Source organism: Sylvia atricapilla, chromosome 3 (genome assembly GCF_009819655.1).
Source record: "Sylvia atricapilla isolate bSylAtr1 chromosome 3, bSylAtr1.pri, whole genome shotgun sequence".
NCBI classification, from domain to species: Eukaryota; Metazoa; Chordata; class Aves; order Passeriformes; family Sylviidae; genus Sylvia; species Sylvia atricapilla.
In genome coordinates, this window is record NC_089142.1 from 53319544 (window position 1) to 53346571 (window position 27028).

At 37.6% G+C, this 27028-nt stretch overlaps 1 protein-coding gene across 5 annotated transcripts in view; it reads right to left on the reverse strand.

Moving 5' to 3' along the window:
* Positions 1-27028, reverse strand: part of PTPRK (protein tyrosine phosphatase receptor type K) — a 380804-nt gene that overhangs the window by 50020 nt on the left and 303756 nt on the right. For all 5 annotated transcript variants that reach the window (XM_066315364.1, XM_066315362.1, XM_066315363.1 and 2 more), the window contains exons 12-13: positions 21182-21455; positions 17655-17691 (exon numbers count right to left, since the gene is read on the reverse strand). In XM_066315364.1, coding sequence (XP_066171461.1) covers positions 17655-17691; positions 21182-21455 — 311 coding nt within the window. The remainder of the gene's footprint in view (positions 1-17654; positions 17692-21181; positions 21456-27028) is intronic.

A 27028-nucleotide genomic window follows, 5' to 3' on the forward strand; every position in this document is an offset into this window, starting at 1 on the left:
GTATTTTTTCCTAAGCTTAAAGAAATTATTTATAAAAGTAACCTCAACTGACCAAATGAATGAATGCAAACCAGATTAAGCTTAAAGATAAGCAAAGTAATGACTAAATTTCAGTGTCTGTTTACTTTTCAAAAAATTGTATTAGCATTATGAACGAGTGTGAACAGTTTTTTAGACTAAAAAATGTTCCAGTTTACTTCAAATATTTTATATATTCTTTACATTCAGTAATTCTCTTGAGACCTAGAAATTGAACATTTGAGAGCAAGACTTCTACAGAAATCAAGGGGGTTATGCCAGGATAGACAAACACGAAGTGTTTCAACCACTCTTAATGGAAACCACTAAAAGAAAAGCCTTATTTCAAGATTCTGTCATTTGCTTCACAAAACACAGTGAACAAAGATGCCCATTTAAGGACTATAAGTTTACATAAAAGCAGTACTCACTGAAACATTTTTCATCAATTAGTTAAATATATTTGCTCTAAGCTTCCACCAGAATCATATGCAAAAGAAATCTTATTTTCAGACATTCACAGCAAAATGTATTTATGCCCACTAACAAAAAAAAAAAAAAAAAAAAAAAAAAAAAAAAAAAAAAAAAACAAAAAACAAAAAACCACACAAAAAAAGCCTTATTAAACATTCATAGACATTGCAGGTATTTCTTAAATGAGTTTTTTCACCAGAAGATATTTTTATATAATACCAATTTTCACTCTGTTTATTGAACTCTTGTAAATCCTCTTTTGAGAAACATGAAATATTTTACTGAGTAACAATACACTAAATTTCATTCTCACTCAGCTCATTGACTTAACAATGTTCACTTAGTGAAAGTGAATTCTAAACAAGTTTCATCACATTGGACCATCTTACACTAATCTTGAGTTTTGGCAAGGATAAAAAAGTACCATTAATATTCAAGAACTTTTAATTACAAATGCTGATTGAAAACCCAGTGACAGCAACAGCCAAATCCAAACAAAAATTTTTGAAAAAGGCAAATAATCCTCATCCCATAATTCCAGAAGAAATAGCTCTCTATGCTGGTATGTAGTTCCCCATTAGACCCAAATATCCTTCTCCCACAGCACTTCCACAATGCCTGTGCTGCTGCAGGTGGGTTAAAACTCTAAGCAACTCCAAGCAACTCCTGCTCAGAGCTTTGTAGAGACCTTTCTCATATGCTTGGCCCATCAAATACTCTAGAAACAGAACATGTCATCTTGGATTTCATTCCTGTCTTCAACACTGGATCAGGGAAGATTACAGCTGAGATTAAGCTGAGTTAGGTTCAGAGCAGGGTTAGCCCTCCCTCTTCAAACAAGACTCCTTGCACACAAGGGTCTGTTCCAGCCACAGTAAAATGAACAGAAATCGTTTGAGAATAATTTCTAATGCTAAAAGAAGTCTTTCTACCTTAGCTAATACATTAATGATTTCAAGAGGGAAATGGGCAAAACAGTAAGATAGTAGTAAACAGAGACTTTTCAGGGAGGCTGATCTCAAGGAATTTGGGGGGAATTCAAGTATGAAGTAGCACACTCTGGGAATTATAATTTTTGCCTTTTCCCACAGAGGCCCTGTTCTTAAATTCCAGTCAGTTTCAGGTATCTGACAGGGAAAAAATAAGCAGTTCATTCCCCTGTGCCCATTGGTTTGAGTTTTTTTCCCAAATTTAGAGCTAATGAAGAATTTCATGAATATTAAACTTCAGAACACCAAATTTGAATCATCACTGTAAACCTACAAAGGGGAAGAAATTTTACTGAAACTTCCTCCATTTTCAGTGGAAAATATGCTGAAAAGCATGACCATAAAGTCTAAGCATTGTTAAGGGATCTGTCTGGCTGAGGATAGAGTAAACATTCCTCACTAGAGTTGTTAGGGTGCTATGCTTTTGATTTGTCACTAAACCAGTGTTGATAACATTGTTTTAGCTATTGTTGAGCAGTGCTTGCACAGCCTTGAGGTTTCTTCATTTCAAGGGATATCCATTTCATATGATGCCACGTTCAAATAAAAACCAGGAATTCTATTTTTCCAACGCTTAGAGATAGTTCTGGGTATGGGACTTGGTGTGGGAGGTAGTGAGTGAGCCTTTGTATTCTTTATTTAAAAATTTAATCCTTTCTTCACTTATTAAGGTCACAGGTTTTCTTACTTTCCCTGACTTCTGATTCTCTTTCCCACTCTGCTGGTGAGCAGAGCAGCTGAGGGGGTGCTTAAATGCTGGCCAAGGTCAATTTTCCACCTTCCAAAGAGTACACAGAAAAGAGAAAAAAACAACAAAAAAAGAGCAACAATGAAAAATTTCCAAAAATCTTAAAAAAACCCCGCAACCCAGAGAAGAAACCCAAAAGCAACTTATACCATTGTCCATTTATATTGAGGTTGGTTTTCTAAAAACAAATAAGCTGTTTCTTCTTACCCAATTAACAAGAAATATTGATAACGTTCTATTCAGTTAGTTATTACACTGTAATTGGCACGTCATCTCTCCTAGCTGAAGCTTTAAAAGTTCTTTCAGGTATTAATTTGAGACAGAGCCCTCTTATTTAACAGCTGAAGGAGTGGAAACAGAAAATAAACGAGCCTGGGGGTAACAAGGACTTGAGCTGTAAGTGTTTTCAGAATAAAGGTAATGTTTAGCATAACTCTTACTTTCCACAGCATCTCTTTTCCCTTTCCTCACTCTGCTGCTTTTACAACAAGGTAAGATAAAGTAATACCAAATTTCAAACCTTAACCAAAAAGCAGCCTATACTAACAGGCACTTTTTCACAGCTTTTTTTTTTTTTTTTTCTTTTTTTTTTTTGCTACACCTCTCTTCCCACCCTCTCATTTTTTTACACAGTATTTAAGGCAGTTAAATATTAAATTATTTGAATGTCAGACTTGAAAGGTAAAATACTCCAGTTTGCCACAGTTTTTTTTTCTCTATAGCAAGAGAGGATGAATGAAAAGGGAATAAATGACACAGTAGTCCTTTCATACCCCCCCTTCTTCTTTCAAGAGCATTCTTTTATATTTCCCTCACTTTCAATTCAACCCATTCACAAAGGATTAGCATAACACATCTTTTTATGCTTGTAAGGGTTACAGCTGTAATCGCCTCACCTCATCACTTTACTGAGAAATCCTGTCTCCAGAGAAGTAATTCGATTACTCACAACAATCCAACTTTTGCCTAACCAAATAGGAATTCATTATAATGCCGTGCTGCTTCATCAGTTTACTATGAGTGGATGGGAAAAAATATAACAAAATGAATAGCTGGTGTGAAAGGAAAAAAGCAATTGTTGGCTAACAAAAGGCTACCAACAAAAGGTAGGATGACAAGCAGAAATTCTAAGTCCCATGGGCAGGGTAGCCTCTGAACTACTAATGACTTGTAGGTTTTAGAAGTCTTGGGCTTTAAATTGGTATGAAAACTTTGTAAATTGATGAGAATACCTGACTGCTTCAATTTGATTAGTCTTTAGCAGCTACTGGGGAAATGTGCGTAAAAACCTGAGGGAGAGCTTTTCCACCTGCTGAAGAATCACCATCATCTTCTGTTGATGAAAAACACATTCATGCTAGCCCTTGTAAAGGTTGTTCTTGTCCTTTTCTTCTAAGATTCAAAAATGTACATGAAGTAATCTTGGCTGCATAGTGCTTTGAAGTAAAACTAGCACTATCCTTAGCAACTGACAGTGGATAAGGATAAAAGAAAAAGATAATAATGAGGACAACTGGCATCTCCAAATGACTTCCACTTGTCCATATGCCCACAAGCAGAAATCTAAGAAAAGCTCATGCTGATTGTGGCACAGAAGGACAGCACTTGGGGCAGAAGCACAGATGCCAGGATCATGCCTTCTATTTAGAAGTAGACCATTTTATTTTATTTTGTATTATTTTTGTAGAGTGATTTAAAATGCCCAGATATGAGATAAGTTCTCAAGGGCAACATTTGTTTTGCCAAAGGTTTAGGAGCATTAGGATACAACTGAGAAATCTTTAGTTGTTAGACTGGCTTAGGTTGGTTTTTAGCTTTTGGAGCACATAACTATTGAATTTTATTTTTACAGATTCCTAAGGATTTCAGCACAACATATGGGCAGCATTAAGGGCATTAAGGATTTATAAATTCACATCATCATTATAAAAACATACGAAGTCCGAAATATACTTGGGGTTAAATGGAATACATGTATTACTCATGGTCAAATTAAATATTGATGTATTCCTGTCTGCATTAAAAAGAACAAAAGAAAACATTGTTTTTACAGTAGCCATATGAAGAAAACATTCCAGACACAAAGAAAGCAGCTCACTGCATTTACTTCAGTTTGATTTCTTTTTAAGCTGGATTTTCTTTTTACTTAAAGCCTCTGCTCTTTTACATTCTTCTAGGCAGTTAACCTTTATTGTGATGTGTGTGTACTTTACAGTGACTGGAAATCAATAACAATTCTGATACCAAACCCTTTTTGTCTTGAAAAACTTAAAATATCCCTAAGACAGCATATTTCTTCAATACTACTCATGGGAATTTACTAATAATTACATTGTTAGATGTGAGTGGAGAAATTGAGTACGTGACATAAAAGCCAAACCTTAAAATGAAAAAAAAAGTCCTCAGAGCATTGGAAAAATTGTTGGTTATTGCTATTGTGCAGATTTTTGTTCAACATATACAAGACTGCAACAACCATGTTCACTCTATACAGGCAAAGTACCTGTATTCTTTCTCTTTATACCATAGCTAAAAACCAGAAGAGAGAAATTCCCCAACCAAGACCTCTTGCTCTGATCATAATGATACTTCTGGTACCAAGAGAGAAATTTGCAGCTGCACAGAGAGATGAGGCAAGACCAGCCTTGAATTGATAAGACACCTCAAAAAATACAGGAAATAGTTCAGGTACAATAATACACATTTTCTTTTGCCTTCTGACACTTTTTGACTCACCATGGTCTATTTGTTGAAAACGAGTTTACAAAACTAATTTTTATCTGATTTATGCTGTTTAGGTATATAAGTTTAAGTATATAAATATTAGTATTTAATGGTACTAATTTTTATCTGAGTATCCTGTTTAAGAAATTAATTATTCTGTTTGCAGAAAAGCAGCTCTGATACACTGTGCAGAGAGCTCAGGCATGGTTAGGCAATGCTGTATATCCCAATGGAAACAAACATTTCTCTTCAATAGAGAACTCACACCAGAAAATTTGAAATACCTTACAATAAAGTGGCCAGTAATAATTATAAAATGGAAGAGTGGAAAGGCCTCAGCAGAAACATGAAACCATGTATATTGCCAATGCCCTACCCCAAACCAGAAAAATGTCCTCCAGGTTGTTTAACCAAGATAAAAATATGTTGTGGAATTATAAATATCACAAGGCAGCCATCATGCTTACAGATAAAGGACTGGAGAGTATTCATCAGGGTTATAACTTTTTTCCCTTTGCTGTCAAAAAGCTAGTTAGACACTCAATCAGTAGTAAAAAATTTCACAGTTCACAAAACTAATGTGACAAAAGCACCAGCAGAATACGAAAATAACTGAGAATATCTGATCTCATAAAATAAATTTAAAATATAATCACCAAATTCAAAGCTGACAAAAGAAACATATATTGTATCTCTACTTAGCTTCCCTAGCTTCCAGCTTAGGGATGTTTTATTTAAGTCTCAAACACATATACCACAGTATAAATTGGTACTACCTACCTTAAGCAGCTACATCTTGAGAAGGAAGAGAAAAAGATGAAAGACTTACAGTCAGATTACCCTGCATGATTGTATTTCCCCTTTAGCCTAACAAATGTTAAGACAATTTGTTGCAAATCCTACATTTCTTCTTACATGATCTCCAGCTGTAGCAATGACAAAAATTGGCTTGATGAAATACTTCAGCATTGGGCAGGACTCAAGAAGCCTCCATACGTGGCTGAATGGAGTATGCAGTGCAGCTGATATATTTAGATTTGACAAGAAGTGGAGCAAGCAAGTCAAATGTGGAAGGAGCTGTATTTGAAGAAATTTTGCTATTAGATAAAAAGCAGCTGTCACTTGATCATACAGTTTTGAAAAACTAGTCATGCATTCTGTTTAGCACTGTGGGAATTCCAGGCACAGCAAGTTCTCGATAACTTGCGCATGCAGGCCCAAACATAGAATGAATACACGGTTCAACTTGAGACTTTGGAAAAGGCTTTTAGATGTAGAGACCATGGGCAAGAATGTGGATTTGTAGTTTAAGCAGAAACATGTTAAGCTAGGTAGTGGAAAGTTCTAGAGTTTAAAGTTTGAGATATAGAAGTAGTTATAAAGGTAATAAACTTTAAGGTGTAATTCTGTAGGACTGTGTGCCATTCTATAATAGATTAAGAAAGTCTGCACTGCAGCAAAAACATATAAGACAATTTAATTAGGAATTGGTGCAAAAATACAAACATCCTTTGTGGCAGTAGTTTATTAGCTAATAAACCTTTAAAACATCTTATAATCTTCTGATCACTGACTTCTGACTTATATGGTGAAGACATTCTCACCCTTGATGAGACTGTAGAAGAAGAGCAATAAATCATGCTTTAAGACATCTCCCAGTGGTCTCATCTCTCTTAATAGCCCAATATAGCGTAAGATGTTGGACACATCCTCATTTATAACAAATTTTCTAGCAATCAGAGCTCTCTTGTTCTGGCAGTATGACTCCACCTCAGTAGTGACATGAGCTACATCCTGCATTCAGGACCCTGACAGGTTCACTGTGTGGGCTCAGCTATGCACAGTGGGTTATTTACCAAGCTCACCACCTCTACAGGCTGGCTGGTGGCAGGCAAGGCTGGTGGCAGGCTTACACTTGTGCTGTAAGCTCAGGCAGGAGCAGTACCTGCACAGCTATGCCTCTTCTCCTCCAAGCTATAGCCATTAGTTCATGCAAAAGTCTGTCCAGTTCAGGTTCAAGGCAACAGCACCGTGTGCTTACCATTGATCACATTATATTCTGATCTAGGCAAGCACTACAACCCCTCTGCCAGCAAAGAAAGTTGTTCTACGTAATGTGTTTGCATTCATGTAAATAGTTCCTTGATCAAGTTACACAAACATAAAGCATAAAGGATTTGTACTTCCTGAAACATTTGGAAAAATACTTCCAGACTGTTCTGTTTCATGGATATAGAATTTCACCATCTAAATTTCTCCATTACTAAAGGGACATCCAGGAAGTTGTGTTTTCTGTTGCTCAATATTCTGCATGCATAAATTGATTTCACTTTCTGAGTCTGAGACATCTCTACATTCTGTTTGAATTCAAACTGTTACTAAAGCTATTTGTTTGGTTGACTAAAATGATGTCTCAGAACTTATGCTGAGTAAGCAATATGTTTTAATACAAAGGCAACAAAATTACCAGCTTTCATATTTGGAAAGCATATAATGAAATTCGGTTTCCTATAAGCGGCATCTGAGTGAGCTGTGGTTCTTTAGGCTGTAGAAAAGAAGGCTCAGGGGCCCCCATCACTCTCTACAACTACATAAAAGGAGGTTGTAATGAGGTGGAGGTTGTCTGTACTCACAGGTAACAAGTGGCAAAATGACACAAAATGGCCTCAATTTGTACCATGGGAGGTTTAGATTGGGCACTAGGAAAAAATTATTCACTGAAAAGGTGGTCAGGCATTGGAACAGGGTGCCCAGGGAGAAATGGTGGAATCACCATCCCTGAAAATGTTCAAAAAATCTGCAGATATGGCACTGAGGGAAGCAATTCAGTGGGTTAAGATCTTAGGTATCTTTTATGACCTTATCACAATTCTACAATCTCTCAGCTACTAACCTGCCAATGACCTGTCATAGAAGGAGGTTCTCTAAATTATGTACAAAAGCAAAGTAAGAACTTGGTAGATTTACAAATATGTAGTGACTGCTGCAGTAGTCAGTAGCCTTTCCCATCTCAGTGTACAGCATGATCTAGGCTGAAACATGTAAGCAGTTGGTAGCAGTCAGGGAGCACTCCACAGTTCAAATTACTGATCAAAAATCCTATCTAACCACAGTGGTTAAGATCTGACTGCTGTTCATGGGGACTTGAAACATTTCTAAATTTCTAAATTTTGGAATATTACTAGATAACAGGCTGTTCAGGATTAAATTTTTATGAACTACCAGCAATGAGAAACACTGAAAAACTGTGAGAAAACCTGTTTACATTTGCAGAAAATAATTACAGCATGTTGAATTACCAGTCTTTATAAAATTTGTTACAAAATTCTAGGGGAGGTGCCACCATCATTTCAAAAAAGAAATGGCAGACTCAATTCAGCAAAATCTGTGAAATTAGAAAGAGATCAAAGGTTAATTTGAGATTTACTTGGCTACATGTTTTCTATTGTAATGGGTTAACAAAACAAGCACATTCACACAATCTGGATGGTGTTAATGTATGCAATAATCAAGATTCATATTAAAAATGTCTGTACTTGTGCAAATCAATGCCTTCCATATATTGAGGCAATTTGAATGCCAATTACCATAGTTGTAGAATTCTATCCCTTCTCTCTCTGATATGGAAAAAGGGTCATCTGTTGTTAAAAACATGGATGTAGCAGTAAAATCTCTTTCAATGGTTCCGGCGAATAGCAAACAATTTGATTTTTCTGTCATTGGCTAATGGTCCCAAGAATAAGATGTACAGCCAGAATACACATCTTTATATCACAGAATAGTTTGGGTTGGAAGGGACACTGTCACCTAGTGCAATCTGGGCCTGCTATAAAACCTTGGTGGCCTCCAACCAGATCCTGTACTACTGATTACAACCCTCTGGGGTCTGCCATTCAGCCAGTTCTCAATCCACATCACTGTCCACTCATCCAGCCCACACTTCCTGAGTTTGCCTATGAGGATATTGTGAGACAGTGTTGAGGTAGGTAATACCTCCTGCTCTTCCTTTAACCATCAAGGTAGTTACTTCATTGTAGAAGGCAATCAGGTCATTCAACCAAGATTTACCTTTAGTGAATCCATGCTTACCACTACTCATAATTCATCTTCTTGTCCTTTATGTGGATTGAGGTGACCTCCAGAATGAGATTCCATCATTTTTCCAGGGATTGAGGTGAAGCTGACTAGATGGTACTTCCCTGGGTCCTTCTCCTTGCTCTTTTTAAAGACTAAGATTACATTTGCTTTTTTCCACTCCTCAGGTACCTCTCCTGATCTCTACAACCTTTCAAAGATGATAATGAGTGGCCTAGCTCTTCTTATTGTCCTTAACACCCTTGGCCAGAATTAATTCCTTGGTCTTGGTCTTTCCTGTTTCATTTCAACTTGCTCTAACAATCTCTCTATATTCATTCCAAGTGGCCTGACCATTTTTTCATCTCCTGTGTATTTTCTGCTTATGTTTGAGTAATGACAGGGGTTCTTTATTCATCCATGCAGGTCTCTTGCTCTCTTTGGCAGATTTCTTGTTCATTAGGATGCATCATTCTTGAGCTTGGAGAAATGGCAAATTCAGAAACACAGTAGCACGAGAGATGGAAAGAGTGATTATGATTCCTGTTTTCCATCTGTATGCAAGGACCTGGTTTCATTGTCCCAGGAAGACTCACATTTTCATGATTCTGTGAAGTGTGCAGATATAACCTTTTCACTACCATATTCACTTTTACCATACAGCACCATTCTAATTTTATTTGAATGCTATGATGGTATAAGTGTCCATTCTTCACCAGAGCAGGAAATCTTCGGATTTAATTTCTCACACTGTGAAACTGATGACACATAAGTAAGGATTTGCCTTAAACTTTCCCATTAGCCACCTCAATATGCTGCCTCCGAGCTTTACTCTGCATTTCAACTGCCCATAGAAACCAGTTTTGGGCAATTTATTTTCCAACATGAGAAGCAGGTCTGGCATAACTGGATGTCCTATAATCTTGCTTCAGTGCTGACAATGTGACAGCAATTTAGGAATGCATCATTCAGGGCAATATCCTGCAGTTTTATGGCACCAAGGGCATGAAAGCAGTGCATCAGAAATGGTTTGGATGCTAGATGTGGAGATGATAAAACGTCCAAGTTCTATAGCCATTCACAGAGTGACAATAACTAATGTACAATAGATATTTATTTGAAGCCAGATGCCTCTTATTTCAGACATGCTGCTTTAACATCCTAAACACTATATTGGCTTTTGCTATTCCCTGCATGCCTTTGCTATTAAACTCTGGTGTTTTGAAAAAAGTGTGCTGGTGAAGTAGCATTGCTGTTCTCACAAATTTCAGTAGTGTTGCATCAGCACAGACTACTGCCTCAGGATATTTTCCACACAACAAGGTTAGAGAAGGTTTTTCCCCTGTACTAATGGCCTGGACAACCTCTTGGCAGAGGGGCTGAAACAGTCGATAATATGTAGTCTGCTTACATATGTTTGAGTAACCAATACTCAGTCATCAGCAGGAGCAAGCAATACAAGTCAGCAGATATGGGACCTCTGATTTAATGTTTAAGTTAAATATTCTGGCATCTTAATAGTAATGAATGTGGTTATCTTTCTTGTTTACTCAACAAAGCAGATGTTAAACAGAAGTGTCAGAGAATGCAATGTATTTAGTGACCTCTTTGACAGTAAAGGGTTCTGGAAGTCCATTCTGTTCAAGAACCTTCGTCACTGTGCGGCATGGAGTATATTCCCAGTCTTTCCAAACCACTGAACTCACACAAGAGTCTCCAGACACTTCCTAAATTGACAGCATTGAAAACCACACACAGGATTGTAATTCTGTTCCCTATGCTTTGAAATCACCTGGCCACAAAACCTGTTTTAACACTGCCTGTAACTACGTCCTACTGGGACAGACAGATGTGTGATAACCACATTATTTCTAGAAAGATCATCCCGCCTTCAAGGTTCATGTGCAAGCCCTTCCAGCTGGCATCTTTCCAAAAATAGCCTGGTTAGTACACAGCTTCCCACTAGAGCAGAAAGCAGCATGAGCTCCTGAACTTCAGAGCCATCATCTCCTTATGCAGCTGTCAAAGCATCAGTCTATATTCAAATAATTTGGCAGCAGTGCCATACTGACTTGCTCTGCAACACATTGGAGTGTTTAGGAAGTGCTACTACACTTGGCAATGCTGCTTCTTGTTTCTAGATGACTATCTGTATAACTTCATTTAGAGCTTTGTCAGAGATGACACGCACATAGTTTAATAAACCCTCGTAAAGTTCATGACAATTAAAGGTAAAACTTTTCATTTAGTTAAAAGTGTTCAATTAGACACAGAGAAACATGATGACACTGATTTCAAGGTCTTAAACTGTTTTCATAAAAGTAAGTAAGCACATTTCTGATTTAGATGTTGCTGAATTTCTTCTGCATTCTTTGTGCATCATTTTTTTCTGATAAAAAGCTCTTGTGTCCTTCCTGTCCAGGTGCAGTGAGCAGCCTTACTGCTCAAATATATTTTGCCATTTATCCAAAATATCTTGCATTACCATTCTGTTAATGCAAGAATGAATAATTGCAAAGATTACTTCCTCTGCGGTAAGGTGGTGTATACTGTCTATGCTGAGATGCTTACCAATGCAAAGAAAGTCTCATTCTGGCTGAAGAGTACTGACGGCATATGAACACAATTTATAGTTCCTAGAGACCCTTTTCTCCTTCTTTCTTGAAAATAGTGCTATCCCTTCAAAGGGCTGCTCCAAAATTGCACTACAGGACATAAGAGCCAAATTCTTGTCTCTCTGAGGCTGAACTTGCACATGAGATGCCTGTGACAGGCTGTTAGAGGCAGCAGTCTCTGCCTGATCTGCCTCACACGCTCTTCAACCACAGGCCTTGCAAGAGGCCATTTCAGCCAATGGGAACCACAATAGAAAATGAAAGTGTACACATGTTGCCTGTGTGAAAGGAGGTTAATGAGACCAGTCCTATCAGGGGATGATAGAGTTTACCTTCTCTAAACACTTGTAATTTTACAATGGCACAAAGAAAGTAAACACATTAGAAAAGACAAATGAGAGATGGTAAAAGCACAGTAAGAAAAGAGGAGCTGAAACACACCCCTACACCCAGCAGTATTAGGAAAGGCTACTTTTAAATGCATTATGTCTATTGCAAGTGGAATTAAGAATTTTCAATTGTGGTTAAAAATCTAATGGGTTTTGTAAAAACTCTGAATTTCTAGCTTTATGTGTCCATATTCTCTGCAATGGATACAAAACACTCAATGCCCACAGTCTGATTCATGAAATAATATTTATAATATGTGAAGAGACCTAATAAACCAGGCATCTACTAAAAAAGCATGTATGCTAAGATGCTGATCCTTGTAATATATCAACATTCTTCTTCTAATATTTAAATATAAACTAGAATACTCTACCTGAATTCTTACTTCTAAAATTCTCATTCTTTAGGAAATCTTTAAGGTTGCTAAAATTTCAATCTTCATGCATGAAAATACTCATATTACAGGTTTTGTGTCTTGATATCTGGAGGTGTCCCTCAACTGTTTTTTTAATAACTATAATCAAATATTCCATCAAAGGATCATGCAATTTTTTATTTACAATCAAAGGTATTACTTATCAGAACTAGCAGATGTGGTTGCTCGGTGAGCTGCTGCAATTTCATATACACAAGAGAAAAATATGCCTTGCTAATGTTCTGTTTCCACCTTTGGAAAACTCAGCAAGTCAACTAAATTCTCCTCTTTGAGTGATAAAAGACATTATGCAAAAGACCACTGAAGTTTAAACATTAAATGCTTTTCCTATGAATGAGCGAAAAAACCCAGATGTGACTTAGGGAACACCTGCATCTTCTCTATGTTTATACTGCCTCTTGGGTCTCCAGTTCCTACTGTGATGGTACAGCTCAAAGTCATTGTAGGAGCATTGATCCAAACACAAAAACAACAGTGAGAGAAAATTCCTTTCAGATACATTTAGCATCTGACATATTCTCTTCATTTGTGCATTAATCGGTAACAGACATTTTTGAACATCCTGCAACAGGAGGTGATTTGACTTTCACAAATTTCCCTAAGAGCAGAAACATCATCAGGAGCAATTTCAAGGAAATAATTATGGTCTAGACAGATTTATGACTTCTAAAGACCTAATCCAAAGCACATTAATGTCAGTGGAAGGACTCCCATTGACATCAAAGGCCTTTGGATCAATCCCCAACTGCTGTGGGAATGAATTCAGAGCAGTAATGATGGTGGACTAAATGCACACTTGGAGTTGAAATGTTACCACCCAGACCTCTTTATTCCTCAAATCAGATTAAAAAGTCATTTTCTGCCATTTCACAATTACTTCCAGATGCGCATCATCTCAAATGGCATTTTCATCCATCTGTATGAACCAAACATGCATAGAGATAGAGAGGTTCAATACTGCCTGAACTAATAACACAAATGAAAACCACAAGGGAAAATAATGTTGGAATTGATGAAGTTCTTGTTTTAAATGTGGACTGAGAAACCCTGGACTTCATTTATTCCCTCTAACTACTTTGTGATAGAGCTGCCAGGCCCACCACTTCTTTATTTACTGCCACAGTAGATTTCTTCTAATTAAATTTTCAATATTTTTCTCTAGCCCACTAAGCAAAACAAAAAAAACAAACCAAACACATAAATCAGTGTTAGCCTCAAACTTGGCAGCCTGAAAACTGTCACAAATGTCAGCTTCATATACTCTGCTTAATAACAGCTCTGCTGTCCCTTCTGTCCTCTTAAATGTCTATTTACATGCTAAATAATTCGATGCATCACTCTTCTCTGACCATGTTAATCTAGTTTCACTCCCCTAGCAGTCAGTAACATTTTAGACTGTAAAATGAAATGCTGATGTTGTGTGTGAGTGGAAACCCATTCAAAGTTTTACACTCAAAGTTTACATTCAAAGTTGAGTCAAACTCCATTTCAGAATGCAACAGATCAGCCACTAAAATAATTAATTACTCTGAAGTGGATGCACCTTCCATTTATTTGAGTTTATCAATACTTTGGTCAGGCAAGTTTTGTCATCATGTATTCATTCTGATATGTGCACGTTATGAACTACTCAGTGGTCTTTAAGTTTTGACAGGAGGTCTAAATTAGATATTAGGAAAAATTTCTTCACAGAAAGGGTTGTAAAGCACTGGAACAGGCTGTCCAGGGAAGTGGTGGAGTCACCATCCCTGGAAGCACCCAAAACACATGTGGATATGGCAGCTGTGGACATGGTTTGGTGGTGAACATGGTGGCTAGGTTGACGGTTGGGCTTGGTGATCTTAGGAGCCTTTTCCAACCTTAACAATTTTATGATTCCACAGTTGAAATCTGCTTTATTAAGCTACTATTAGGAAGTTCAACACTTTCTTTAGGAAATTATATATAACAGATATTTTTTAAATAAAATAACACATATTTCCTAACTCCTTTCCATTCCTATTGTATATCTGACCTGTTTTTTCTGCCTCTGTACTCTTCTCTGCTCTTCAGAAGACAAGATTTATTTTTTTTTTTAATCCTTCTTCAGTTACTATGTGTGGGAAACCAGATTATTAGTGACTGGCTAATCCTACTATCTAGATTCAAAAATTAACAAGGTAGAGAAAAATTCAATGTTGTTGGAAAAAAAATACACTCATTATTGGTTGCTAACAGTTTCTGGATGAGAAGGGGATTGAGTTTAACACAGGAAGGCAGTATCAGCTAAAAGTATCCAAGGCATTAAAATTGCTCATAGTTAATATATTTTCTGGGCTATATCTGTAACTGGAAATGGTGCTTTGGGTATGTTGTAGGAGGCTACTTTTTAAACAGGTGCTGCTCCATCCAGCATTTTCTACCATGAAAAATTAACTCAGTGTATTTCAATACACCAGACACTAGTATATCTCTCTGTTTACCCAAATGCCTTTTTTCAAGGCACACCAAGAAGGAGCAGCAACGTACTTTAGTCATGATTTGGGACCTCTTTTAAATGACTTGATACTTCAGAGCATTTGTTATCAGAAGCACATGAGGGCGCTGCACATGGAATAGACTAAAAAAGTACAAGTGCTTCAATTTAAATTTGTTGGCTTTCATTAATTTAATACCAAAAAACCAAAGTTTTCCATCAATTCCCAAAGGTAGAAGGGAACCTTGGGAATCATAAGTGTGAAACCCATAATGCATTACAATATATGTAAATAGTGCTAGGGAATTGTTAAAAAAAAAAAAAAAAAAAAAAGTTAGGAATTAATTTCTCCAGCACCAAAACATGACATTATTGTCATATTTTTTCCATCTTTATGTCTTCTTGGTGTGAATATATACAGTAGATAAACCAGATCCCTGAACAAGACAGAAATAAGAGAGCAACTTTGCTGGCAATATTGAACTTCACTACCACGGAGATTTTGTCTTAACATACACCTTTATTGTTGTTCCTCCCTGCTCCCTTCCACCACAGGTTTTTAAAACTTTTAATATCTTTTCAAAACGTTCAAGGCAAAATTCTGTTTTGCAACCCGTAGGCTACTTCAGGTCACGGATGACACAAACCTACACACTACATTCACAACAGAATACATAGTTTAGACAATTTCCCAGATTTCAAACAGGTATGTTCACTTTACTGGAGTGCATTAGGTAAGGTGAGACAGTCACTTTTTCCCTATGAAAATATTACAAATGCAACCAGAGATCTCCTACACCAACGTTTCAATGCAATCTTACACACTATAAAAAACCAAACAAACAAATCAACAAACTAATCAGGGTAACCAGATGAGCATGTGCATACATCAGTACATTAAGTATACTTTTCTTTGAGTACAACATATCATTGTGATGCTATTATGATGACAACATACTGAAAAAAATCAGTATGAACTTTTAAAAAAATACTTTCGAATACCCGTATAACTCATTTGAGAAATATGAATGTACATGACTCTGAAGTGATGACTCCTTATTAAATGCATTCCTGCAGAGGAAGAGAAAGCATTTGCTCCTAATGTTGCCTCCTTCTGCAATTCACATCCAGCAATTAAATTAAGTCAGAAAAAACATTTCAATTTCTACATCCACTTTCAAAGAATTAAGCACTGATATCTAAGGCAATGCAGTTACTTTAGGAAAACTTGTCTTCAGTCAGAGCCAATATCAGAGCCAAGGAAATATATAAGGCACAAAAGTAAGAAACTTCATACTTATTTTGCCTTTCTTTCAGACTACAGCTGTCAGGGGGAATGCGACTGCTGCAGCAGAGGAATGTGCACAAGCAACCACCAAGAGGTCTCTTGCTGCCATGAACATTGCTTTGAGATTGGGGGAATGCGTGTGGCTAAACAAAAAATAATTTCCTCTTATGACAGGTGAATTCCCTTCCTGTTTTATTATTACTATCCAGAAAATTTATGATGAGAGAGACCATTGCTTTCCTCTTCCACAGTCTTGCAATATTTTAAGTTATTTCTGAGCCTTTCAGGACTCTCCCTAGACCCAAATACTAGCAATACATGCTTGTGGTACACAAATATTTGTTTATGCAAATACATTTTAATTCAAACATTTAATCTTGCAGGTAAACACAAGAAAAATAATCCTGATATACTTTTTACAGAAGATTTAGCTCATGGTTTTAATTTCCTGTTTATATTAGCTTACCTCACTTGATGAAAATACTAACAAATCTTAAGAAATACTTGTTCTTTCTGGTTTCTCAAGAAAACATTTGCTTGCTACCATCTTATTAGAGGCATCAGCTTTTTATTTGAACAAGACTTAAACTGAGGGAAGTTATTGAAAAATTGGAGCTGATATGTCTTGGCAGTACTTTAATACCTGGTTGCTCGTATCTAAAGTTGTTTTTATGCTGAATATCAATATGCAATTAGAAAGAGACAACATAAGTGCTGAGCCTCTGCAGAAGACTCTTTGGGCATTTATAAGCTTATTTACGCTGCCAGAGTCTATCAAACAACTCTCATGTTGGCAAGATGAAACCACCAAAACGAATGGCTATAAATACAGTCAAAGCAAGAGATAACAATAAGCAGGACAACTAAGTCCTCATTTGAAGATGAAACGGCATTTTTGAGTGAGCAGTATGTGATTAACCTGCTGTATATGGGGTCAACATGACTTATTCTTACAGCTATGCAGTCAGCCTTAGTCCTGGAGCTCACTTGCTGTCAGAGACAAGCCTTTCTCAAATCAACCCCCTCCTATGTCTTGCTAATACTTGGAGCTCTTACTTAGCAAAATTAACTGTCATGTCCTTCATTTAAATTATTTCCACCCCTGCTTGAAAATAATTGTTAGTCTAACAGATAGTTTACCCATGTGCACTTTTTTCTCTCCTGTCCATCCTTCTGCTGCCTGCAATGCTTCGGCACTCTAGAAATAGATCTTGAAAATCGTAGACAGAAAGGACGAAAAAGGTCCTTATTTTGTCTAAATTCTGAATATTGCTAGAACAATACTGTCTTTGCTCAATACCAAAGAATAAAAAGCAGCAGATCATTATATTTAACACAAGCAAGTGAGTCAAAACAGAGGAATAGTTCTTTGCTTTGAACCTTTAATAGAAGCATCAAAATTCATGAAAAAAGCTACTTTATGTGTGGGGACGAACGTCTTACCTTTTGTAGCTATTCGAACACACTGAGTTTTGGTTTCCTGTTAAGGAAAGAAAAGTAAAGAAAACAGTCTGATCAAGGGCTTTTATTTTGCCCTCCCCATTCCATAAATACATCTTAGATCCAACGATCAGCTGGTACTACCCAATGAGTTGCTCAGGGCTCTAGGCTTTGCAGGGGTGGAGGATGGGGAATTGTGTCTTGGCTGGACTGCACTCTCCAAGATAACAATGAGGAGGACAGCCCAAACACAGCAAAATTTCAGTTTATTTAAATGAAATGGAAATCATGCCATAAGAATACAAAAAGAGGGTACAGCAGGAGGAAAAGGGAGGAGTGGTGCTACTATTTATGTCATAGCACTAAAATCCTGAGCTTGTGTTGACCTGGCACAGCATTGTGCAGCAAAGAAGATAACATTCGCTCGACACTGTCTCCAAAATTATGTCTTGCTGCATCCTGACACTCTTTAAGAGTCACCTGAAGCACATGAGCAACACATACCTTCACCTTCTGAGTGTGTTATAATCACAGATGCAGCTCACATATCTCTCTTCATTTGACATGGTTAATCTACAATCTATACAATCCACCCAGGAGACAGTGATTTGACAGCAATGTGCTTCAGAAAATGTTGCACATGTAAAGACAATTTACGTGTAATTTACCATGTCTCCTTTGCTCTCAGAAGTTTGGTCAGCAATTAAAACAAATGAACAGAGAAATGACTTGGTTATGCACAGTTTGGACAACTAGAACAGACAAGGGTCAATCATAAATGGGGTTTCTGACCTTACTTTAAAATGTTCAGTCATTTTAAAGGCAAACATACTGAAATAGCATAAGGTTGTGAGAAATGATGCAGCTGCTGAGGTATTAGATCATGTTGAACAATATTAGCATGTAATTTGAAAATATGATAATGACAGTTTCAGTCTATAAAAAATGCTCACTCTAGTCCTCCATCCCTCCGAATGGCATTCCATCTCTGAATATATCCCCTGGCATCTGTCTCCTCTTGAAGATTCAAAAGCAACAGGCAAAAAATATTGATGCCAGTTTGTAAACACAAAGCTCTTGTAAAGAGCTACCAAAACTCTAAGTTGAGGCACTGTAAGTGTTCAATACAGACAATTTTTCAATCAAAATGAAAGTCCTGCAAAGTTTACTAACATAATCTTACCTATTCTCCCTAGTTACTGGATTTACTTGTCTGTTTCTGTTCAATGTGTCTGCAAGGAGCACAGAGTAACCTCCTCTCAACCCTACCATGTACTTTAGAGCCTACTTTATTTCCCTCTTCCTATTTTGGTGATTCCACTGGTCTACAGCAAAGCATCTGTTTAAATATTATGCAGTTCAGAGGTTATCTTACAACCACTAGATCTCTGTCCTGGCAGAATGCTTTGCAGTTCCCCTCAAAACCTCCCCATAAATCCCTGTAGGAAGAAAAATTCAATCCAAAGTTTCAAACCCAACAAAGAAATCTGTTTTAGGATTAAAATCTCTCACAAACTGAAATCAAGTTTAAGTATAAAATACTGTGTTCTTCTCTCATTTTCTACTTATCTATCAAAATGTAAAAGCCAAAATAGATATCTATGTTTTTATTTAGTACTTTTTATTTTTCCCTCTTTTTTTTTTTTTTTTTTTTTTAACCTCAGGGAATGAAACAAATTTCTTTACAATGCAGTCTACTGGAAATCCACAAAAACAAAGGGAATTATTTTTAGCAGGTGAAGGAAATATGGATGGCTGCCTAGCAGTCACCTTTTATTTTGCTTTGTTTACTTAATAGAGGTCTTTAAATAAGAACTCAAAAGAGGGGAAGGTCTACCGAATGAGAAAAAAAATCCAGTTTTCAAACACCTTTCTGCCCATTCTGACATGATGCATATCCAATTTTCATAATTATAGGTTGTTCTAGAGTGACTTTATGATGCTTGTATCCCCAGTTGTCTGTTCTGTTTATGCAGGATATTAAGTTCTACACCTTTAAGACTGGTTCTGAGAGCAAAGTGGGGAGCAGCAGTGTGGGGTTTGTTTTGCAGAATCTGCCCTCCCTCCTCTCTGCATTCCCACACACAGACTGTGTTGTCTGCAGCACGGACAGCAGGAGAGAGATCTCCTCTGCTTTTAGTTGTTGTAGCTAGCTGTGACAGAGAAGTTCTCTGGACTGTGGTTTTTCTTTTTCTTGGAACTGCTCAGCCTGCTCTGGCCTGAAAGCCCAGAAGAGCACCAGGAGCTCACACCTGTGGCCCACCAGGGCTGGGATGTGGCATTTTCCAGTAGAGGAGGGACTGATAAGGGACTGAGTGAGCCGAGCTACACCCCACGACAAGGACTTTCTGAATTTGCCATCTCTTCAGAACAGCAAGAGGTTTTATTGTTTAATATTATTAATTTTTAATGTTTGTGAATACTTTGCTTGTTGAATAGATTTTTCCAATTTTCTCCAAAGAAATCTTTTCCTGAAATTGGGTGAGGGGTCTCCAGGATCCCTTTGGAAGTTTCCTCCCCAGTTTGCCCTAAACCAGGACATAGTTAGAGATTGAGATTTTTTTTTCAAAAGACTCCAAGGCAAGGCTGCCTGTTGGCAAGGATTTGTTCAGTCACCAGAGAGACCCAAGCATATGGAACAGTAACTGCTTCTGCTCCTTTCCAATGGTTCTGGTGGATATCAGTGATTATCAGTCTAGTTCCTGGCTGAACTGCCTGGACATTGTAGTTTTCTAAACTATATATCCAAATATTAAATTTTAAATATCTAAGATTCCCTGTCCACCATATTTTTCCTTCTCACCAATCCTTTACCTCCCTCTCATTTTTCATTTACAAGAGGAAAAACCATTTGAGAGCAACAGCCTGGGGCTTGCAGAGCCACAGTTGTTCTTTGCACCTGGAACCTCAGAATTTCTCTCCTAACACTTTTTCTCCTTCTATATGCATACAGAGCCAGTAGCTGTACTCAGCAGGAGAGTTAAAAAGAAACACCACCGAGGTAATGAAGGCAAATGATAGCCATAACTCTACTGCACAGCAGTTCTGCAAGCCTGATGTACACCTTCCCAGAAAGACTCTCAAACTCATGGTGGGCCAGAGGTTACTGTTGCCCAAGAAAATTTTTACTTTTTATTTGATGTCCAGTGTGAGAGTCTTAAAAAGTTTGCAATGTTTTACTAGCTCACATTCTCATTACCTTGCAGTAATTTAATCTTCTGAAGAGTGCAGGTACTGAGAACTGGGGAAAATGCTCTAGATGTTATTTACTGAGCAGACAGAGTCCCAGTCCTGAAATTACTTCCCTCAGACAATTACTATGAGATGCATTAAACTCTCATTCCAGTAGCAGTTACTATGAATTGGGACTGATGTGAAATGTGAATGGTGCACTGCCATGCTGTGACAGCACCGAGGAGATTTCAGCCATGCCACTGCCAACACCTCCCACATCCAATTCCAACACTCCTAACTGTCCCCACAGGCATGTCTTTGACTCTTTCCAGGAGAAAGGTGTTGTCAGCACTTGCCTTCTCGACGCTGCTCATGGCCTGGAAATAGATGTTGTAGCCTTTCCGAGGAGCCAGCGGCGGGTTCCAGAAGCCTTGGTATGTCCTGTTGTCACCCACAGTAAAGGGGGCTGGCTCTGGCAGGTTTCCTGGGGGCAGCTGAGCAGCAAAGTAATATGGTGACCCTCCACTAAGAGCAGTCTGATAGGTGACAGGGATTTGGTAGCACTCCATGGCACCAGTTTCTCGCTTTGTTCGGTGTGGGTGCAGCTCTTCAACAACAATCTGGTAGGCACTGGTGAGACAGAAGAAAAAAGGACAAGACAAGAGATGGATGCAGAGAAGAAACAAAGGCTGGAAATATAGTAAAGCTATTTATTTCAGCTGTTGGAAAGAAGCAGCATCCATTTTTTTTAAATTAAAAGCAACAATACCAATCCATACATGACCTTTATTATTACTTTCTCCTAAGCCTCTTTTCTTTTGAAGAAACATAGGAACAACTGTGTTAAACTACAACAGATTAAACTCTTGGCTGATCAGAAGCAATCTGAAGCTAACATTTTCCTTTGAAACAGTATTAGAGAAAGTTGAGCTTCAAGACCCAACATAATGACTGCCTCCAGGCTGTGCTTGAAGCACCAATTTGCAGTTGTCATATCATTAGAGACAATGTGCTGACAGGCCTCTCCACCTCTTGACCTTGCTGTGGCTTCTATCTTGTCTCAGAGCTATGCAGATCTAAAGTACAAGTGACATGCTGTAATACAAGCACAGATGGACAGAAATCTGCCCATTCCACTGAAATAGACTGCCTCATTCCTTTACAGTTGTCAATGATAAAATGTTATGAATTGCTGAAGCAAAGAGTATTCAGCTCATCAAAACACCATCTCAACCTCCCAATACCTCTGTAAAAATGGATTATGGCTTGGTCACTTCAAAATCACCTGCTCAAAATAGAACAGGTAATTATAATTCTTCTTTCTCCTTTAGGGAAACTACCTAACTGCAGGATGTTACCAACTCATTATCAGCTTCCTCTGCTTTTCGGAAGTATGGAGTGAGAGCAGAAGGCAATCCTTCGTTTCATAAGGAAAAAAAAAAAAAAGAGGTTTAGGGGTTTTAAGGCGTACAGACAAGAAACCTGAAGCTTTTGAAATAAACTGGCAGACTTGTCTATCTTGGGTTAGTTATAAAGCTTTCTAAACCTAAAAGGTAAAAGTGAACCAAGTTCTTGAAGTGTCACTGCATTGCTGCAAAGACTCTGAAAGGCAAAGACAGACCTCTTCCTTTCAGAACTTATGGGGCAGCATTAAATTATTTTGTCAATTTTCTCTGCTACTGCTGCCCAGAAAACCCAATAACTGCAGTGGCAGAGATAAAGTATGATACTGGAGAGTGGAAGAAAGAGAAGAAATAAAATGGGAAATTAGTTTCACATCTTTCTTAGGCTGAAAGAAAATGTTACCATCCCCTTTTCCTAGTAGGTAAAAATTAAGCAGGAATGCCTCTTTCTTCCATTTTAATGTGCCCAAGAAGAATATACAAAGTCGGATCAGTTTTGAAAATCCAGCTAGAAAGAGGAATATAAAAAGAAAGAAAAGCTAGACTGGGGAATATCTATTTCTCATAAACTGACCATGAACTGAGCTCAGTTATACATCACCTTCTGTGGTAAATTCTATATATTAACTATCTCCAGTTAATGAAGACTGTACCAACAGATCACTCGCACAAAACTCCTGTATATCCATCATATTTCTTCATGCTCCAAAATAAATGCATTAGCAAAAAACCCTAAAAGCATTCATATTAAAAAAATATATATTTATAATATCCCAAGGTAAGAAATTACTACTGGCAATCATTCTCTCCCTGACCTGGCCCTGGACCCAGGCAGGGTAAAAAGTTTCAGAATTGGGCAGAGAACCAACTGGAGAGCACTGGGACACAGACATCATGTCTCTGCTGCCTGAATTCTGCAGTCTTCTCTCATCAGCTGCCAGTGGTCTGGGACAGACACAAATTCTGCTTTTAGAAGTGACAGAAGAGCAGGAAACTTGTCTGTGACACCCTGGGAGCTTCAAAGGAGAAAGCCAGCAGAGACAGAGGAAGGACATTGCAATGCCTGCACGTGACAGAGGCAAGGGTCCCCTGAAACAGCCTGGTTTGTCACACAGCTCAAAATGAGCTGAAAATGAGACACACCACAGTTACCAAAATCAATCCTTCTTTCCCCCTCCATTTTATAGAATAAGGGATAAATGGGGTGTCTTCATTTTAAAGCATATCTCCTTCTTAAGGGTCAAGTCCTGTTGGAGACCAAAACAAAAAATAAAAGATGAAGGGCATCAGAATCAAACAGATTAAAAGCATTCTTTAAAAGAACACTGTAATTTTTCAATGGGATATAAAACGTATGGCAAAATTTTAAGCATGAGACCACAATAAAATATAAAGATTCTGAAAAACTTTCAAATAAATTAATTTATATAAAATATATTCCAAAAATGCTTTTTGGACCACCACATATGAAAAGCTACAATATGTGGAAAATATACATATTATAGTAATCTACACTCACGCAATAGAAAAAATAGCAAATGACAAACTGTTTGAAGTCTTAACCAAAGCTTTAGTTATATATATATATATATTCAAATGTATTTTCAGAAAGTATATTTAAATAAAAGATTTGCCCATTTTCTTTAGATAGGTGATCTGGCACAATTTTTCATGCAGCATTACAGGCTAACAAGACATGGAGGAATACAGTCATTTACCCCTGGGCCCTTTGTGATACCATCTGTTTAAAGCCATTCACTAAACACTGCAGTGGCTCCAGAGCAGCACTGTTACCCCATGTGCACATAAAAATGTTCAGAAAGGACATCTTGCTGTAACATGACAAAAAAAGTCAAAGCTAAAATTACCACTTGAAAAGTGGGATGCTCACTGGCTGCAAATATGTTTTGATATCAGGTATTAGTCAAAATTTAACTATGTACTCTGCTTATTGCTCTGTCTTTACATATAACTAATCCTAGCTTCAATTATCTTAGGTTTTCTATACCTTTTTTTTTTTTTTTTTTTTTTTTTCCCCTCTGGTGTGAATTCAGTTATTGAGAGAACTTTTTTGTGACAGAAGCTGAGGGAATTCCTACAATAGCATTTTTTCCTAGTCTTTCCATTCAGCAAAGAAGGATTGGAAATAAAAACAGGGAAATAAAGAGAGAGGACTGGAAAGCTTAAAAGACAATATTCCTTCTTCTTGATAACTAAAATAAATTCTGAGGTATTCTGAAGAGTAATAAAAATTTCAGAAGCTGCTACATAAGTCATCAGGATCATAAAGGCCAAACAGTTTTCTGAGACACCCAGGTAACCAGAGAAATTTTGAAAATGCAGCAGCAGAAGAGCTCCTCAGCTGAAATTTTCCATGAAGAAATTATTTCTCATGATAAAACCTTTTTTGCCTTTTTTCTTTTGTTTGTTAACTTAAGTAAACCTGTGCAATGCCTCGCTACTGACCAAGACAATTGCAAAGATGTGAAGGATGTCTCTCACAATAGACCTTGATTTTTATCCCTCCCTAAAAATTCAGGCTCCCAAACTGATATGTCAGTGGTGAATGTTGTTTTACTTTAGCCCTATTCTGACTAGATTTTAAATATCGGCTAGACAGTTCTTTCTAAGTGTCTGGTGGAGATACATCTTCCTGTCCTTTGACAAGCACCAGACTGACTGACAAGCCCGTTTCAACCGAATTCTAATTGAAAATTATTGTTTTAATTGCTCCCTGCCATGGTCCCCTTAATTAATCTTGCTGCAAAATGAAAACAAGCTAATTCTTCATAAGGAAGTACAAGAAAAGCACTTAAACCATAAAATAAAATAAATTTAATCATTAAAAAATTACTCAGATTCTGATGTACACTCTTTGTAATCCTCATCTGCAGTAGAATTTGAAAACAAAAGATTGTTTTTCTGGTACTCAGTTAGGAACCTTCAGAAAAAGTACAGCAACAAATCACAACTGCAAATGAATCACCAAAGCACCATTGATTCTACTGACTGGAATCTCATCCACAAGATTGATGGTGAAACAATACATGCTTCAAAGTGAGCCTGAGCCATCCAACTTTGTCTCCCTTTGCATTTCTAGTTTGTAATTTTGTTTTAAAACTCCAGAAGGCCATAAAGAATGCTAGGGATTGCACAATAAAATCTGACAGTGAAGGTATGACTAGAGTCATGTTTAAACTGTGATGGCTAGGGCAGCCAGGCAGTGTCTTAAGGTAATACTGCATAGAGATTATAATTAAGATAAGGAACATCTGTTTGCTGAGGGGCTGTGCTGGTGGGGAGACTGTGATGGAAACCTAATCATAGCATAAACCCATTAGTAAAAGCAAAAGAGTATCAGAATAAACTTTTTTCCTTTTCCCATTTTTTTAATTTTTCCTAATATTTTATTTGTTTTTAACATGAACCTACTCATATTAAACGAAATTACTATTTACAGCTCCAGAGATTACAGGATTGGGTAGAAACAAAACTTTTCAAAAAGCCAGCTGTATTCTTCAGGGTCAGGCTAAAGTCTGAGTCTCTTCTACTCCATCACATCTGCAGGCACAGTGATCTGTTTTTTCCCCACCTACCTAGTAACACTCACCATGGCAGTAAGCCAGCTTCTAGAGGAAACAAAATTGCAGTGTGGATGGACAGAAGCTTCACTAAAATATACCATAAAGTTTAGCAAAATGCATTGAATCAATTCAGAATTTCAGTGTGCTACATTTATCTCCCTATTAAGAAGCTGCTGAAAAAGTACCTGACTGCAATATGCATAACTTCAGAAAAGGCAATAACACCATGTCTTCTGCATTCCCCTGGAGAATGCCTCTCATTCCAAGTAAGGAATAAAACACCTGGTTGATTTTAAGAATAAAAAGAGTCTCCAGTTATTGTAAAGGACTTATTTCCTCGGCCTCTTGATGTTAGGTTTTAGGAATTAACTCAAGTGGAGAGGGAAGATGACAGAAAGGAAGAAAGAAGTATGCTGTTTTGAGAACACAGTCAAACAACAGTTATTAATACTCTATGAAACTATCACTATCAAACTGTCTTTTAACATTTAGTACATAGACCCCTTCTGCCATCTTCATAGGCCACAGTGACAAGCTCATTGAACTGAGGGTGCTGTGAAGAAAACTGACAGAATAAATGTGAGTTTGCGTGCCACAGGTTTACTTTGCAGGAAGTAAAGAGCAGAGAAACTTGGATTTCTTGAGCTGGGTTGAGGAATTTTTTAGCCCCATGAGTAATTCTCTAGCCACATTCAATCATTCTACCAGCTCACAAAAGAACCACCCCTCCAGGAGAGAAATCCTGAAGATGATCCCTTGAAGATGTGTGGTGGGATGGAAGGTGGAAGCCTGCTGCTGTCAGCACAGGAGTGCCCTGGAGCAGCTGCTGTAAAGAAGATGTGCACCATTGCCATCAGTAGGTCCCGGTGGTGTCTGGCAGGCATGCTTTGGGCAAGACCTTGCCTCAGCTTCCTCAGGTGGCCAGACACAAGACTGAAAGGATGTGGCATGGATTACATGAGAGACAAATAACACATTTCCCAAACAAGGACAGCTTTCATTAGGGCCAGCAGCAGCACGCTTGGAAGTTTTTAAAAGCACCTACAAAGGCATATAGTGAAGTAAGTTTAAGCACCTGCAGATTTGGGAGCATTTTCAGACCACAAGTCTGGTTTCCATGGTATTAATTAAAAAAAAAACAAAAAAAAAACAACTCCAAGTCCTGTACTGAAAGCAGTCCTGTTCCCCAAAAATCCTAGGTTTGCCCCAGGGCAAT